Below are 18,136 nucleotides of genomic sequence, written 5' to 3' on the forward strand. Positions count from 1 at the left end.
TCTCCTGAAACACTTCAGAAATTCTTCCTCTCTCTGCCCTTTACATTATTATTATCCCAGTCTATATTAGGTGAGTTGAAGTCCCCCATTATCACTACTCTATAGTTCCTGCATCGCTCTGGAATTTCTCTGCAAATTTGCTCCTACTATTTGGTGGCCCATAGAATACATCTAGTAGTGGAATGGCACCTCTTTGATTTCTTAACTCTAGCCACATTGATTTTGTCCTTCATGACCCACTCCCCTCCCCCGTAGGACATCCTCTCTCTCCAGCATTGTATCATTCTCCTTAACAATACCGCCTTCTATCTTTCCTTCTTTATCTTTCCTAAACACCCTATATCCGGGAATACTTAATACCCAATCCTGCCCATTTTTGAGCCAGGTCTCCGTTGTTGCCATATCATATTCCCACGTGGCTATTTGCACCTACAGCTCACCAACCTTGTTTATATGCTTTGTGTGTTCACATACATACCCAGTAAACCTATCTTAGACTATCCTATGTTCTCTTTTAGTCTGACCCTACCTAAGACCTTACTTTAGTGCTTTAATGCTATCTGTCTCTCCCAATCCTTGTGCCCTAATGCTACATCCTGGTGCTCATCCCCCTGCTGACTTAGTTTAAACCCAATGGCACTAGCAAATCTTCCCGCAATGAAATTGGTACTGGCTCTGTTGAGGTGCAACCCTTCCGGCCTGTAAAGATCCCACCTCCCCCACAACCGGCCCCAATATCCCAGGAATCTGAAACCTTCCCTACTGCACCATCTCTGTAGCCACGCATTCATCTGCTCTATCCTCCTATTTCTATACTCACTCGCACGTGGCACCAGGTGTAATCCGAAGATTACTACCTTTGAGGTCCTGTTTTTTCATCTCTTTCCTAGCTCCCTAAAATCTGCCTGCAGGACCTCATCCCTCTTTCTACCTATGTCGTTGGTACCAATATGGACTACAACCTCTGGCTGTTCACCCTCCCCCCTCAGAATGTTCTACAGTTGCTCAATGCCATCCTTAATCCTGGCACCAGGGAGGCAACATACCATCCTGGAGTCTTATCTGCGGCCACAGAAACACCTGTCTGCTCCCCTATCGAATCCCCTACACCTATTGCTTTCCCTGTCTGCCTCCTCCCGCCTGTACAGCTGCAGCATCTGTGGTGCCATGGACTTGGCTCTGGCTGTACTCCCCAGGGGAACCTTGATCCTCACCAGTACTCAGAACAGAATACTGGTTGAAGAGCAAGATTCATGCAGTGGACTCCTGCACTATCTGCCTGGTCTTCCTCTTCTGTCTGGCAGTCACCCATTCCCTCTCTGCCTGCGCACTCCTTAGCTGTTGGGTGACCACCTCCTGAAACGTGCTATTCTCAGCCTCACGGATGTACCGCAGTGACACCAGCTGCTGCTCAAGCTCCGAAACCCGGAGCTCGAACCCCTCCAACTGAGAACACATCTTGTACATGTGATTGTCCAGGACACAGGAAGTGTCCTGAAGTTCCCACATGGCACAGCATGTACATTCCACTGGACCGAGCGGACCTGCCGTGCCTTTATTTATTCGACTATTAACTAACTTCTTTTTTTTTTAAAGGAACTTAACAGAAATAAACTTAAGACTTAAAAATAACAATCACCAACTACTCACCAATCAGCTCCCTTGCGCTGATGTCACTTACCTTGCTCCCTAACACTCGCACTCCCTCTGGGCTCTTGGGTCTACCTTTATCCGCGGCCGCTCCTCTCGCTGTCCCGCAGGTCTGCTCTCATGTCTATTAACTTAGAGACCTTGGGTTCTGTGGCTCCATTCCTTCTTTTCAGTCAATGTCTCCACTGCTTTCCTCCTCTCCATCATTCCTGCGCTCACAAAATTCCTCACTCTGCTTGCTAATCACTCAGTTCTGTCTCCAAGCTATGTGGTCAAGCTCTCAACCCTGAACAGATCTGGAAATCAAAGAATGTCTGAATTTCTGGGACTTTTATTTTCTTGATACAACATCCACACTGGTCCAAAGTCAATGAGTCTTCTGATATATTAGGTTCACTGTCCTGCACTGCTCTCTCATATTGGAAGTCAGTAATTGATGAGTAAGAGCATGTTCATATTTTCTGAATGTATGGCTTTTTTTCTTGAATATTTTGGGTACTAAATTGGATAAGGCCTGGAAACATGTGTAGGGATTGTGATTTGCCAGCGCCCGATGAAAGTAGTGCATGCAGCATGCAAAATTTGTGTTGCCTGCTCATTATCATGATTGTAGCATTGAGCCCAGTGCTAAATGCGCTGTTGGTTAGCTCAGTACTCAACAGGGGGCCCAATATCATGTGGAATCTGCTCTCTGTTTAAAGGTTGCTTGCTGAGTGAAAGGCTGTCTGCACAACTTAAAGGGGAGGTGCTTTGTTACAGAAGTACCTCACTGTGACTGAAGCTGGAGCAATGTCTCAACAGGGGAGACAGCGTACACCTCGGTTCTCCAATGCAGCATTGGGGACCTTGGTGCTGGGGGTCTACAGAAGGGCAGGAGGCCTACCAGACACTCTGCAAAAGCAGTGGGAAGAGATCATCAGTGCCAACAGTATTGACCCCAGGATGTGGATTCAGTGCCGAAAGATGTTTAATGACCTCACACTAGTGATCAAGGTGAGTGAACGCATCTTCAAATGCCATATCCCAGCTGCACTACTAACCTCACACACTGCTCAATGCACTATATGTCGATCACTCACCTACCAAAAATCTCTAGCAATCAAGACTCATACCTCACAATCATAGATTTACCTCAGCCTCACACACTTACCACTGCTGCAAGCGTCACATCCACATTTCACATCTTGCACAGAATGCCTGCTATTCAACCATGACAGGCACATCACCGAAACACATTGCACCACACTCACTGACACACTTTCCTTTCTCTTGTAAACCAAGTTGGCTCACAACCGGTGTGAGCAGGAACAAAATGCAGCGGCCAAGTAAGTTGCAGAGCCTGACTCAACTGGAGAAGACTATGTTGGAGATCACCGAGGCCGTGGTGCTCGGTGAGGCTGAAAGCATTGATGATGGTATGCTCATACCTAATCCTCCTGCTCATATCCCACTTCCCCCTCATCTCATAATCTCTTCTCACTTACAAGCTACTAATGGTGTATGACTGTACATCTTGCTTTCCCCCTTCCTGTCACCACAACCCAACCCTTGTACCTTTCTACTTTCAGATACCCAAGAATTGCCAGCAGCCCAGCCTGTGCTGCAAGAAGTTGAGGAGAATGATGGAGAAGAAGAGGCACCCCGTCACTCGATCTGACATTGTGTGAACGATAAGAGGGTCATATAGAGGTGGGATCTGCAGGTGGTGAGTTACTGGGCACGAATGGATTGCAGTCAGGCCAAGGGGATAGGGCAGCTAGGGTGCCTGCTTCCTGGAGGGCGAGGTCACGCACAAGTGCTGGAGGACTTCGATGGGGCGCCTTCAGAAGCAGGGTGATGGTCATGCACACAGAAATGCTAGGTATAATTGCAAGCCTGCCAGAGAGCCTCTTGTGACTGTCAAGGAGCTTGGAGGACTCCAGCTCCAACATTGTATGGGGCTTTGTGCGGAGCTTGAAGCCCATGATTTCCAGGATGGAAATAATGTGCAACTCAATTAGAGCACTTGTTGACCCAACCATGATGTTGGGTGTGATGGGCGATGTCACAGCTTCCATTGCAGCACAAGCGGAAGCAATTCAACATCTGAGTGCTGCAGTGGGAGCTCAGACTTCTGTCATGCAGGCTCAGTTTGCTGCCATGCAAGATCAGACTGCTGCCATTGTGGCTGGGTTTACAAATGTGGAAAGGAGCTTTCAGGATCTTCCAGCAGTCCAGCAATTTGTCCTCCAACAGATGGCTAGGAATGCTGAGGTGTTGCCCTGAGGGAGTGGCAGTGGCTCCGTTGAGCTCTGCCTCTCTCAGGATGACAGCATTCATACTTCCACCATAGTAACTCTGTCACTGCCATTGCAGTTGCCTGTCAGTCACCTAACCCAGTCTACTGTTACCCATGCTGAGGTGGTGCAGTCTACAGCTGGGGTTTCTATGCCCAAAGATGCTCGAGGTCTTCCTGCAAGGCCATCTGCAGTCGCCCTCACTGAAAGTCAGCAGCCTTGCAGCAGATATGCTGCAGCCACTGGGGTAGCACTGCATAGGAGCACTAGAATAGGCAAAGGAACACGAAAGTCAGACACCAAGGGAATGCAGAATGGTGATTAGTTGGCTTTGTAATGTAATATTGGAATGAATCATTTATAAATTTTGTTTAGAATTTTTGTTTTGTGGTGGCTTTCATTTCAGCATTGTGCCCAAGAGCACACTGTGATGTTCCGTGACAGAGGGATAGTAAGGTGAGAAGTGGGGATCTGAGGTTTCATTCAGGGGAACTGGAGCCTAATAATGTGCTCACGGACAGCCCCTCTGGAACAGGGATTTGCAGGCTGCTTTCTCCCCTCCTGAGGTGGTCGCGGAAATTATGGTGGCAAGTTGTGAAGGATGTAGCTCTACCATCTGGGACACCTGTGCCGGCGAGTACTGGAGAGCGCCTACCGAGCAGTCAAAGCAGTGAAATCGTTGCTCGAGTACCCCGATAATCTCCTCGATGAGGTGCCACGTGGCAACATGGCTGTCATTATATGATTGCTGGCCACAAGTAGTGGGGTTGTGGAGGGGAGTCACCAGCCAGGTGTATTGCAGATAGCACTCATCTCCGAGCAGCTACCCTCAGATTTGACGTGGTGGCTGGAGGATTGCTGGTACAGCAGATTGACACAAGGACTACTGGGCGTGGTTGAACATCAACTGCACATTAAGAGTGGTAAGCCTTTGCAGTTAGAGCACATCTCAGCATTGACATGCGATGCCGGAAAAGCCACGTGTATGCAGTGGATGATGCCCTGCACCATGAGGAAGCCCGATATCCTGGCAAAGCCACATGCATGCTCTTCCTGTTTCTCTCTGTTTAGAGAGAAGACAATGACATCCCTTGTGGAGTACTGAGCCTCTGTGACCTTCCTGATGCAGCGATGGACATTGAATTGGGAGATGTTTGTTATGTTGCCTGCTCCAGCCTGAAAGGATCCAGTGGCAAAAAGATTCAGGGCCAGGGTCACCTTGAGGGCCACTGGCACCGCTGTCATCGCCCTGCTTTGAGGCTGCAGGTCTGGTTCCAAGAGGTGGCAGAGTTCTGTGACCACCTTTTTTTTTTAATATATGTTCCTGGGATGCGGGCGTCGCTGGCAAGGCCAGCATTGCCTATCCCTAATTTCCCTTGAGAAGGTGGTAGTGAAGGCACTCCCATATTGCTGTTAGGGAAGGAGTTACAGGATTTTGACCCAGCGATGAAGAAGGAACGGTGATACATTTCCAACTCAGGATGGTGTGTAACTTGGAGGGGAACTTGCAGATGATGGTGCTCCCATGCATCTACTGCCCTTGTCGTTCTAGGTGGTAGAGGTTGCGGGTTTGCCGAAGAAGCCTTGGCGAGCTGCTGCAGTGCATCTTGTAGATGGTACGCATTGCAGCCACGGTGCGCCAGTGGTGCAGAGAGTGAACGTTTTAAGGTGGCGGATGGGGTGCCAATCAAGTGGGCTGCTTTCTCCTGGATGGCGTCATGCTTCTTGAGTGTTGTTGCAGCTGCATTCATCCAGGCACGTGGAGAGTATTCCATCACACACCTGACTTGTGCCTTTTAGATGGTGGAATGGCTTTGGGGAGTCAGGAGGTGAGACACTTGCTGCAGAATACTCAGCCTCGGACTTGCTCTTGTAGCCACAGTATTTATGTGGCTGGTCCAGTTAAGTTTCTGGTCAATGGTGATCCGCAGGATGTTGATGGTGGGGGATTATTAGACAATGGTATTAACATTTAATGTCAAGGGGCAGTGTTTAAACTCGCTTGTTTGAGATGCCTGGCACTTGTGTGGCGCAAACGTTACTTGCCACTAATCAGCCCAAGCCCAAATGTCATCCAGATCTTGCTGCATTCGGGCATGGACTGTTTTATTATGTGAGGAGTTGTGAATGGAACTGAACATTGTGCAATCATCAGCGAACATCCCCACTTCTGACTTTATGATGGAGAGGTCATTGATGAAGCAGCTGAAGATGGTTGGGCCTTGGACACTGGCCTAAGGAACTCCTGCAGCTATGTCCTGGGGCTGAGATGATTGGCCTCCAATAACTACAACCATCTTCCTTTGTGCTAGGTATGACCCCAGCCAGTGGAGAGTTTCCCCCCCGATTCCCATTGACTTCAATGATGAAGCGGAGTCTCCGAATACACTACTCCTGGCTTAGGTGTAGGTAGAAGTGCTTCCTGAAAATGCTAGGTGGGTAAGGCCTCCTGCTAAATGTCCTCCTGTTTCTGCGATCAGCTTGTCTTTGCTGCCTCTGCTCCAGGGGAGGGGACTGCAGGGAGAGCCCCCACCCTGAAAGTGGTCAGAGGCCTTGCGGTTGAAGCCAATGCCTTCTCAACGTCCAGCAGCGTTCCCTGCACACATTTACAACTTTATAAATGTGTTCCAGCAGCCAGTATTGATACAAACTCTGTGCGTGTTTAGGAGAGGGCATTGTTCGGAATGGCGACGTTGAAAATGGTACGTCATGCAGCAAATCAGCATTGTACGCTGACGTCATGATCTGCCTACTCGGAATACTGCCGGCACACGCATGTCCCACCCGTGCTATCAACCTCACCAAAATGGCGACCAGTATGGCGGAAGCAAGGCAAATGCTTTTTTTTTCCAGAAACCAGCCTCGATTGCCGGCGCTAAGCTGCCGAATTTTGTGGCCTTGGTCTCAGGAGGCTTTGCTTATTAGTAAGGTGCAAATCATAACTTTTTCACTATAGATTATAGTGATGTAAAGAAGATTGATTTCTAGCATCAGAAGAGTAGACTGTGAGGGAAGATGAAAAAATAAGGCTTTTCAGCAAGAAATGAGGCAACTGAGGAGGGTAAGAGTTTCAAACAGCAAAAGACAAATATCAAAGTTTTTCTTCAAATAGTAAGCAACACATGGAATGGACTTAAACAGGGTAGATTGGGCAAAAACAAAATACCCTGGAATCCTTTAAGGGATGAGGAATGTAGGAATCCTACATGGCTAATCTGTACCTCTACTCTATTTACCCACATTTGCTCTATATCCTGACCCAGCATCCACAGCCTTTTTGGGGAGCGAGTTCCAGATATCTGGTAGCTTTTTAAAGCCAGCCTGTTGAAACAAATCAAGTTAGAGTTGTGGTTTGTTGGTCATTTTATTTATTTCTTGGGTTAGCAATATATCAGATCATTAAGCAAGTTCTGCTCCATTAGGAGTCCCCATTATATCTCTGGACGAATCTATGTTCTGCAATTTAATGTACGTAGTTCTGAAAAAAATTACAGGTCGTGCATATGATTTCATCTTTAGTACAGTACAGAAGGACTCCTGTAAGCCTATTCTGTAAAAAAAAATGTGCCTTTATACTGACAATTTGGTTTAACATTACTTTCTATATCACTTCAATAAGCACATAATTTGGTTATGGCATTCGGTATACATTCTAGGTATTTCGTGGGTGGTTCACTGAACATTTGAGATCTTAAAAGTTTAAATGAGATTTTATACTAAACCACTACAGTGAATGTTGGTACAATACTTTCCAGTATTTTTTCAGTTATACACCAGACATTCTACATGTACTATCTATATATGCAAAATTAAACATTGTAGCAAAGTAACTTGTAGGAACATATACTGCTAAAGGGGGCGACATTTGTGTTATTACAATTGCTTGGTAAGTCGCATGTAGCAGGTTCTCATAGTAGAAACAGTATAAAATATTCAGGCAGCTACTTTTTAACTAACTACTTAGCAATATTGACTTGCTAGTTATGAAATTCCCAGTGCCTAGGTTTGCAAAATGCTCCTAGGCATGGGCACATACATGAGATACAGCAGTTGAATAAAAATACACCATTTCCATATTGTAAAATTGGAAGCACAATGTAAACACATTTCAGTGCGATATTGCTGATGCAATCAAACAGCAATTAGCATAAAGGCAACAAAGCTACAAAGACACCAAATCAAATTGGCAGATTAATAAAACAGCATTAGTCAAATCTCATCTGTTTAATCATCAACAGATGCAAAGGATTTATTGGATTTCCATTACCAAGGGAAAGCTACAAAGAATAAAAAGGTCCAGTGCTCCAGTAATATATGTTAGTGACCACATCACTTCCACAACAGTCAGAGGGATTAGACATTTATACTGAGTATAAATAGGAGACAGGGTGGGATTAATGTATACCTTCTTTATCCCTAAATATCTTATTTTATTATTCGAAATACCCACATCAGTCAATGAAACTATATATTTTTTCCATAAGGCGACTCCCATAGTCCCATTGCTGTCTGTGCGAGATAGATAATACAGTGCACAGAAGCAGACACATCCTCCCAGACAGGTTTCTGCATCGATTCAGATACTCATGGCCACCATATCAAAACCGGCTTACAAGGCAAATCAAGCAGTTGGGACAGAAGGCTAAAAGATATATTATGATTGGTGTGGATGTGAGATGGACACCAAATGTAACCCCTTTTCATTTAACAATGATCCGTCATTTAACTACGATCCAATATACATTATTAAACCACAAGGGCATATTGTAAGGAGCCCTATAAACTTTATACCATTTTCAGACTGAGGAGTGTTGCACTTGTCAAGCAATCCATACAGAATTTTATTAGCGTGCAGATAACAGGTTTCTACCAACATGGAGGCCAATGATGACTGGAAACCATTCAGATGTCCAGTGGGCTGACGATGGTGAAATCAGAATCCTTGCTGTTGCTACTGTCGTCATCTGGACTGGACCCGGAGTTGCTGGATGGTGACCCCAGAACTCCACCAGTCAGAGGGTCAGAAAAAACTGCAGACTGCTGTATTTGTTTTCCAGTTGCTTCAGTGGTGTTGGGTGCCTGTGAGGTTTGATGTTTCTCTGATGTGGCTCCTGTTGTTTCCAATTTCTCAGATGGGTGTTCATGCACCAAGTCATCATCCTCTTTACAGACCAAGATGTAGTCATCAGAATTTCTACCATCTGAATTCAATGAAGTCAGTGATGTGAGCTAGAAATAAATATGACAACAGTTAAAGAACGCTAACTCATTAAAAAAAATATCACGTTAAAGAACATAAAAATTGAGAAAATGCTATTGATTTATCATGTAATCTTTAAACTCAAAAATCAAACTCAAGGCTAAAACAGTAAGTTGATCAACACGTTCAAGTGTTGAATGAAATTACAAAATGTTACATCTGTATTTACACAAATTGCATTCCAGACACCATTAAACATAATTTCTCTTATCTTTTCTTTAAATAACGTATTTCACAATCAGTCTGTGCTATGAACTAAATGGATGCAAATTCATGTATCCATGTACTAGAGGTACAGAGATGACATTAAAAAACCCAGTCCTCTTACTTGTGTTTCTTCTAAAAATTCTTCCACTGAATTAAATGCAACTCCCTGCCATTGAAGGTCACATTAAATTTTACTGTCGAGTAGGAGACCATTTATCCCATTACACCCGTACTGGTTCTCCGAGATAAAGTCCTATTCCATTGCTCTTTCTCCATACCCTGTTAAGTTTTTCTTTTTAAAATATTTATCCAATTCCCTTTTAAAATTTATGAATTTTTCTGGGCATTCAATGTTTTAACAACCTCTATAAAAAAAATCATATTACCTAAGGACTTCCTTTGTTCTTCTGCTAATTTTAAATTTTTGCCCTTCAGTTACCTATTCGCCAGTGGAATAGTTTTTCCCAATTTACTTCAGTAAAACCCATCCTAATTTTGAGTGCCTTTACTATTATTTTCTTTTAATTTCTTTTGATTTAGTGAAAAGAAACCTGGGGGCCAAAATTGCATGACATCGCCATGCGTGCCCCGCACCAGAGCGCTAATCGCATGGCACTGCGCAAACCACTTGTCGCCGCACGGAGCTTCGGTGGCTATTCCGCGTGGGTCGACGTAGCCACCACGCCCACGCGCTAACCCATTGACATCCTTCCTAAAATAGGGCACCTGCAATTGGGCACAATATTCTAACTGCTGCCTAACCAACAATTTGTATAAGTTGAGTATTATTTCTTTGCTTTAGCACTCTATGCCTCCGTTTAGAAATATATTTATAAAATAGAATATGAGAGTAAACTAGCAAGAAATATAAAAGTAGATTGTAAGAGCTTCTGCAAGTATGTAAAAAGGAAGAGAGTCGCAAAAGTAAGCATTGGTCCCTTAGAGGCTGAGACAGAAGAAATTATCTTGGGGAACAAGGAAATGGCAGAAACTTCAAACAAATATTTTGTATCTGTCTTCACAGTAAAAGACATAAAAAGCATCCCAAAAATAGTGGGGAACCAAAGGGCTAATGAGAGTGAGAAACTTAAAGTAATTAATATCAGTAGAGAAAAAATACTTGAGAAACCAAGAAGACTAAAAGCTGACAAATCCTTTGGACCTGATGGTCTACGACCTAGAGTTCTAAGAGAAGGCTGCAGAGACAGTGAATGCATTGGTTGTGATCTTCCAAAATTCCCTAGATTCTAGAACAGTCTCAGCGGATTGGAAGGTAGCAAACGTAACCCCGCTACTCAAGAAAAGAGGGAGGGAGAGAGAAAACCGGGAACTACAGGCCAGTTAGCTTGACATCAGTCATTGGGAAAATGTTGGAATCCATTATTAAGGAAGTAGTATCAGGGCACTTAGAAAATCATAATATAATTAGGCAGAGTCAACATGGGAAACTGGTAGATGTAGGATATTTGAATTTCAAAAAGACAATCGATAAGATACCACATAAAAGGTTGTTATGCAAGATAAGGGCTGATGGGGTTGGGGGTAATGTATTAGCATGGATAGAAGATTGGTTAACGGACAGAAAACAGAGAGTAGGGATAAATGGGTCATTTTTCGGTTGCAGGCTGTAACTAACGGGGTACTGCAACGATCAGTGCTTAGGCCTCAGGTATTTACAATCTATATTAATGACTTAGATGAAGGGACTGAGTGTAATGTATCCAAGTTTGCTGATGATATAAAGCTAGGTGGAAAAGTAAGCTGTAAGGAGGACACAAAGAGGCTGCAAAAGGATATAGACAGGTTAAGTGAGTGGGTAATAAGATGGCAGATGGAGCATAATGTTGGGAAATGTATATGTAAGGTTATCCACTTTGGTAGGAAGAATAAGAAAACAGAATAGTTTTTAAATGGTGAGAAACTATTAAATGTTGGTGTTCAGACAGATTTAGGTGTCCTAGTACAACAAACACAGAGTTAGCAATTAGGAAGGCAAATGGTGTGTTGGCCTTTATTGCAAGGGGGTTCGAGTACAAGAATAAGGAAGTGTTGCTACATTTGTAGAGGGATTTGGGTGAGACCACACCTGGAGTACTGTGCACAGTTTAGGAAGAATATACTTGCCTTAGAGGCGATGCAATGAAGATTCACTAGATTGATTCCTGGGATGAACAGGTTGTCCTATGAGAAGAGATTGAGTAAATTGGGCCTATACTCTCTGGAGTTGAGAAGAATAAAAGGTGATCTCATTGAAACATACTGAGGGGAATTGGCAGGATAGATGCCGAGAGATTTTTCCCCCTGGCTAGAGTCTAGAACTCAGGGGTGTAGTCTCAGGATAAGGGGTCGGCCTTTTAAGACTGAGATGAAGAGAAATTTCTTCACTCAAAGGGTTGAATCTTTGGAATTCTCTGCCCCAAAGGGCTGGTGATGCTCAGTCATTGAGTATATTCAAGGCAAAGATAGAGAGATTTTTGGACTCTAGGGGAATCAAGGGTTACAGGGATTGGTTGGGATAGTGAAGCTGAAATCGAAGATCAGCCATGATCTTACTGAATGGCGGAGCAGGCTCAAAGGGCCCATGGCCTACTCCTGCTCCTAATTCTTATGTCTTATATGCCTTTTCTCCTGCCCACAGCTTTATTCACATTCTTCTACTTTTAAAGATTTGGGAATCTGAACCCTTAAGTGCTTAATATTTTATTTCAAAATAGTATGTATTTCTTTTTCAAATTCTTTCTCTCAAAATGCATCCTCCTACACTGCTCCGCATTAAATTTCATCTGTCGATTACAACAGAAGATTTAATTTGATGTAATAATATTGTTTATGTAAAATTGAGGAATTTTATGCAATATCTAAATCTACTGATTTCAACATTTAAAACAAATGCTGCTTAATACCTATCTGACCTCACCAATTCATGATCAAGTAGGGCCTAATCTTCGGTTATATAAGTATTTCATTGGCTGTAAAGCGTTTTGAGTCGTCCCGTGGTCGTGAAAGGCACTATATAAATCCAAGTCTATCTTTATGGCAACATCACTCTAAGCAGCTAGTTAAAGTAATGGCAGAGCACCAAAAGACGATTCATCTACTAAGTTTCCCGTAAACTCTTTAGCGAGTCATTTAGCTATTATTCTGTACTTTCCCAAGATGGCCCAGCTAAGAAGTATTTTGTTCTTAGCTATTCTTGAATTTGTCATAATAATATATTAGAAGTTAAATAAAATAATATTTTCAATATTTCACTGAATCATTACATCAAGTTTTTTGTGAATTTATGCAGATTCCCTTTTCTAACATATACTGCAAAGCTCTCTTTTTCTTTGGCTGCTGCAGAATTCGTTGGTACCATTGGTTGAACTTTGACCTATTTAATCAATTAGGTGAAGTATTCATGTCAAGGAGGCTTCCATTACATTTTAAAAAGCGGAGTTTTGAAACAGACTTGTTATGCATATTAATGATTAGAACCATTATGCAGCATCCTAAACATATCCAGCTCCAAGTTTGTCCTTTACCAGCATGATGCCTATTTTCCATTCACCAGGAATATAATCAATTTGCCCCCTTTAGGGAATCTACTTTATTACTAATACACTTTATGTGGAGCAGTCCAGTAATATGCACCTTAAATTATTAATGTGTTGATTGCTGAAAGTGAAGATTTTTATTGTTTTTCTGATGATAATAGATATACCATATTATTCATGGACCTGTTTTAACGCAAGTTCTTCCAAGATTAAACATTGTATGGTTAGATTTGGTTTCATATAAAGGAGGAGTAATACTCTGAAAGGAGACATTTTTTGGTGAATTTTATGTTTATCACGATGAGTCACGTTAGTACCAGAAAGTGGAACACTTCCCTACTCTAAGTAAGGTAAAGCATGACTAGATGCAGAGTAAAGTTCCACCAAAGCAGTGTGCATTAGCCCCAACCCCAGAGGTGCACCCTTATCGCCGCAGGGTGACATTTTCCATTTCCAACCACTGTGTGACCTCCCTGTGCCAACTGGGCACTAGATATCATGCATCCCAGCAAATGTTGTTAACCACAGGCATTTCACCACTTGTGTTAATCTTAATTATATCTGTATTTTTTGAGATATGGATCTTAAACACATGAAAAAACTACTTTAATTCACCATCACCATTTGGATACCCTCCAATGATGTGGTGGATGGGACAACAACAAACTGCCTTTAAATAGCACTTTTAACATAAAAACATGCCAAAGTGATTCACAAATGGAAATAGTTAGGAAAAGGGACGCCAAACCATGGTGGATGACCAAATAGATGGCTGAAAATAAGTTTTGAGAAGATTTTTTTTAAAAAAAGAGGCAAGAAAAGTGGAGAGGTGAAAAGGTTTAGATAAGGAATCATGATGAGTAAGGGGCAGGCAGCTGACAGCTCTGCTTCCAATGGTGGGTGAAAGGTGTGTGTGTGTGTGCAGGGGCAGGGGGGCGGGGGGGGGGAGGAGAAGGGTGGTGCACAAAAGGCTAGAGTCATAGGACTGGAGGATGTAGGAGGGCTATAAGGCTGAAAGCGGTTCCTCAATTAGGGTATGGCAAGACCATGATGGGTTTTGATGAGAATGAGGAATTCAAGTTTGATATATTGGTGGGCAGGAGCCAATGTCACTGAGGTGATATAAGTTGAGACAGTGCGGATTAGGACATGGGTGGCTGGCTGTGTTTTGGACAAGGTGGAGTTTATGGAGTGTGCAGGATTGTGAGGCTAACATGGATTCATTGAAATAATTGAATCTAGAGATGAAATAAATGCTGTCATAGATTGAATCATTTACTTATCTATCAGCTGTTATGATCTGACTCTACAATCAACAACAACTTTATTTGTATAGCACCTTTAACATAGTAAAACAGCCCAAGGCGCTTCACAACAGTATTACAAGGCAAAACAGATAAATGTGACACTGAGCCACACAAGAAGAAATGATGGCAGATGACCAAAAACTTGGTTAAAGAGGTAGGTTACATCCCTGCAGGAGAACACACCATTTTTAAGAGTTTCCTTTAGGATTGATGCCAATGACTGGCTTCATTTCACTGAAAAGCTAAACTACAGGTGCTTCATTTATAGACAGCAATCCTTGTGTCCAGCTGCCAGAAACCAGTATGTTCACTTCATATGTTATCCAAACTACACTGCAATGCATTTAAAACACATTTTGCACTGAGAAAGATTTTACCATACAAATATTAAACCATAAAAAGTTAGGAATCCATTTTAAAATACATATAATTAAATTAAAATCTTTACCTTGCCCCAAAATAGGGTATATTATTTGCAGTTTGAACATAGAACTGAAGCTGAATTTATCTTTTGACATTCATGTGCAGCACCTTCTAATGTTTAATCATTTAGGTCGGTTTGAGCTTTTCAACAAAGCTGTCCATTACCAAACACGAGATATTTGAATGGATTTACCTCTTCTGTTTTCACCGTGGCCTGCATCTCCCTGTCAGCATTCAGCAGCTTTTTGCTCTCACTTTCTGCTCGACTATTGGAACAGTAATGGTTATCTGCTATTGTAATCTCTTCATTTTCCTCTGCTTCCAGCTGGCTCTGGTTAAACCGCAGAGATCCTTTCAGAATGTCTTTAATCTGTTTGTATTGAAGACAATAAATGGTCACTTTTCTAAGAAGACAAAGCTAAACAGGAATTTCCAAAGTAAACAAGGCTGTTTCAAAATACATAGAAATACAACATGGAAAAAGGCACTTGGCATTTATTTGAAATTAAAAATATTATATAATGGATAAAAATTGCAAAGTGCTGCAGTACAGCGGGACCTGAGGATATTTGTGCATGAACACAAAAGGTTAGTATGCAGGTAAAGCAAGTGATCAAGAAGGCCAATGGAATCTTGGCCTTTATTGCAAAGAGGATGGAGTATAAAAGCAGGGAAGTCTTGCTACAGTTATACAGGGTATTGGTGAGGCCACACCTGGAATACCGTGTACAGTTTTGGTTTCCATATTTACATATTTGCTTTGGAGGCAGTTCAGAGAAGGTTCACTAGGTTGATTCCAGGGATGAGGGGGTTGACTTATGAGGAAAGGTTGAGTAGGTTGAGCCTCTACTCATTGGAATTCAGAAGAATGAGAGGCGATCTTATCGAAACGTATAAGATTATGAGGGGGTTTGACAAGGTGGATGCAGAGAGGATGTTTCCATTGATGGGGGAGACTCGAACTAAGGGGCATAATCTTAGAATAAGGGGCCGCCCATTTAAAACTGAGATGAGGAGGAATTTCTTCTCTGAGGGTTGTAAATCTGTGGAATTCGCTGCCTCAGAGGGCTGTGGAAGCTGGGACATTGAATACATTTAAGACAGAGATAGACAGCTTCTTAACCGATAAGGGATTAAGAGGTTATGGGGAGCAAGCAGGGAAGTGAACCTGAGTCCATGATCGGATCAGCAATGATCGTATTAAATGGCGGAGCAGGCTCAAGGGGCCGCATGGCCTACTCCTGCTCCTATTTCTTATGTTCTTATGTTCTTAAAGCAACTTCTCGAAGTGGGGTTTGCAACAGGTAAGTACAAATTCCGTTCGGAAGTCGGCGGTGTACTCATTAGCAAATTCAGGGCCATTGTGACCAAGAGTAAAGTGTTATGTCAAAGACAGGTATTGTATGGATAAAGAGAGGATAAAACAAAAATATTTTTAAATCTTATGAGAAGTGGTTGCTATAACGTCATTTAAAAGTGAGCTGGTTAAGTATCTGAATATTAACAGTATAAAAAGGTTCAGGCAAGGGCAGGCAAACGGTATTAGAATAGAAAGTTATCATTGACAGTAAGCACAATGGATTGATTGTCCTCCTGTGCTGTAAATTCTAAGGGCTGGATTTTCGGCTGATGTTTCTGGGGCAATAATGGCGACAGGGTAGGAAAGTTAGTGCCCAGGAATAGTTTGTGTCTCTGTTGGTAAGTTTGGGCAGGGGCCCTGAGTCAGGGCGCGCAGTGCTAAGAGAGGCATTGTACACCTCTCTTCCCTCTCTTGGACGATAGCATGGGAAGCTCCTCAGCTAAAGAGCCAGGCCGGGAGCATTCCGAGAGACGTCTGGGGGGGGGGGGGGGGGGGGGTAAAACTAAAAAAAATATGATAAATACATTCCGAAAACATTGCCCACGCGGTCAGTGCAAGGCACGCTTTGCGGCGTATGAGCCAGGCAAGAATCAAAACTCGTGCTGGTGTCGCAACCAGGGGCATTTCACTCTGGGCGCAGGTCTTCTGGGTGGTGCTGCTCAGCGCCGTCACTAAATCGGACCAGAGGATCACTACAGGGCGCTGGAGGCTGACCGCCCAGCCAAAACACCTCACCGCCACCAGTCCCGCCGCTCCGGGGCGAAAAACGGAGCGGAGAAGACCCGAAAATCCAGCCCATATATAGGTATTAAGTGCTAGGTATAGGAGTGTGTTTTAATAACTGGCCATCAGACAATGCCTTTGATCAGCTGTATTACCTAGTGTCAGGGTTTTGTTGCCAGTTACATGACTCACAAAGAACAACTGGTGATGTGACAGTCACTTTAATATTCCATATTTTAAAAATCAATCTCATGTACAAGGCTTGCTCATCACCAAATACTCAATCCATGTTTTAATGTAGAGGTTCTTGGCAAAGAGGCGCGTCTGCTATGAGGCTGATTCCCCATCCTGGGTGTTCAGTGATAGGTCAGTGTCACATTTTGGGATACAACCCAAGATCCTTGGAGTAACATGTGTTAAAAATACACCTCTTGAAATAAACCTAGCTTTAAAGGGGTTAAATTACACGATAACAGGGCTTTCAGGTTTCAGACTGGGCATTTTGACCAGCATCCTGAGGACAATGAAAGACAGTTTAATAATTCAGCAATTGTTCACAATCATTACTCCCGCGACAACTCTATTCATTTGAACTCCGCAGGATTATTGGCAGGTTAGGTTGGTGGATTCTGCTTTGGGGAAGTTGACACAGGAGTCAGGTTTGGAGAAAAACAAAAAACAGGAAAATGCAGGGAGAATCTAATTCTGCCCTGGGATGTAGGACAGATTAAATTACGTTGAAATTACAGCACGGAACCAGGCTGTCTGCAACAACCTGTTCATGTTGATATTTATCCTCTATATGAGCAGTAGTCCTAGGTTTCCTGCAGAGGATTTATACTGTTTGTTATACTGAGTGTAGTGTGTTCATTATTTTTATATTATTATATGGAGAGAAGTTGTATTGATGGAAATTCGTGAAATTAATTGTAACTGTTGCTCTGTATTTTTACCTTACCGTGGAAAAAGCAGCTTAATGATTACTATCAAGTCTCACCTCACATTAGTTTAACAGTCTGCTATCAGAGGGATGAGCAAAATAGATGAGTGAAAGATAAACATTTCTGGTTCAGTTCACAAGGTGATGCTAATGTTACATCCGTAGGTTGTGATATCATGCACATAGATATAGAGCAGTCTGTCAAGTCTCATAAAAGATGCTCAGGTCACTTAAGGAAGTAACCAATGCCACTGAACCAGAGACGGTACCTATGGCAGATCCAATTCATAACAGTCGGTGTAGACCAGAACCCATCCTCCCTTCAACCATTTCTCCTTTTTGTCATAAATCCAACTCATAGCTTGGTCCTGGATTTTGCACATGGACTGAAGGAAACCCTTTTGTTGGCACATCTAAGAGTTCTGAACTACGAAGTGGAACTGTTTAAACACTT

The 18,136-nt window shown here is 42.9% G+C and overlaps 1 protein-coding gene across 12 annotated transcripts in view; it reads right to left on the reverse strand.

Annotated features, from left to right (window-relative positions):
- Positions 1-7,271: 7,271 nt before the first annotated feature.
- tbc1d5 (TBC1 domain family, member 5) overlaps positions 7,272-18,136 on the reverse strand; it is a 789,418-nt gene continuing 778,553 nt past the window's right edge. For all 12 annotated transcript variants that reach the window (XM_070881258.1, XM_070881261.1, XM_070881268.1 and 9 more), the window contains 2 exons: positions 14,853-15,029; positions 7,272-9,155 (listed from right to left, as the gene is read on the reverse strand). In XM_070881258.1, the coding sequence (XP_070737359.1) occupies positions 8,829-9,155; positions 14,853-15,029 (504 nt within the window). In that variant the 3' untranslated portion in view covers positions 7,272-8,828. The remainder of the gene's footprint in view (positions 9,156-14,852; positions 15,030-18,136) is intronic.

The sequence above is a fragment of the Pristiophorus japonicus genome, chromosome 5, assembly GCF_044704955.1.
Source record: "Pristiophorus japonicus isolate sPriJap1 chromosome 5, sPriJap1.hap1, whole genome shotgun sequence".
NCBI classification, from domain to species: Eukaryota; Metazoa; Chordata; class Chondrichthyes; family Pristiophoridae; genus Pristiophorus; species Pristiophorus japonicus.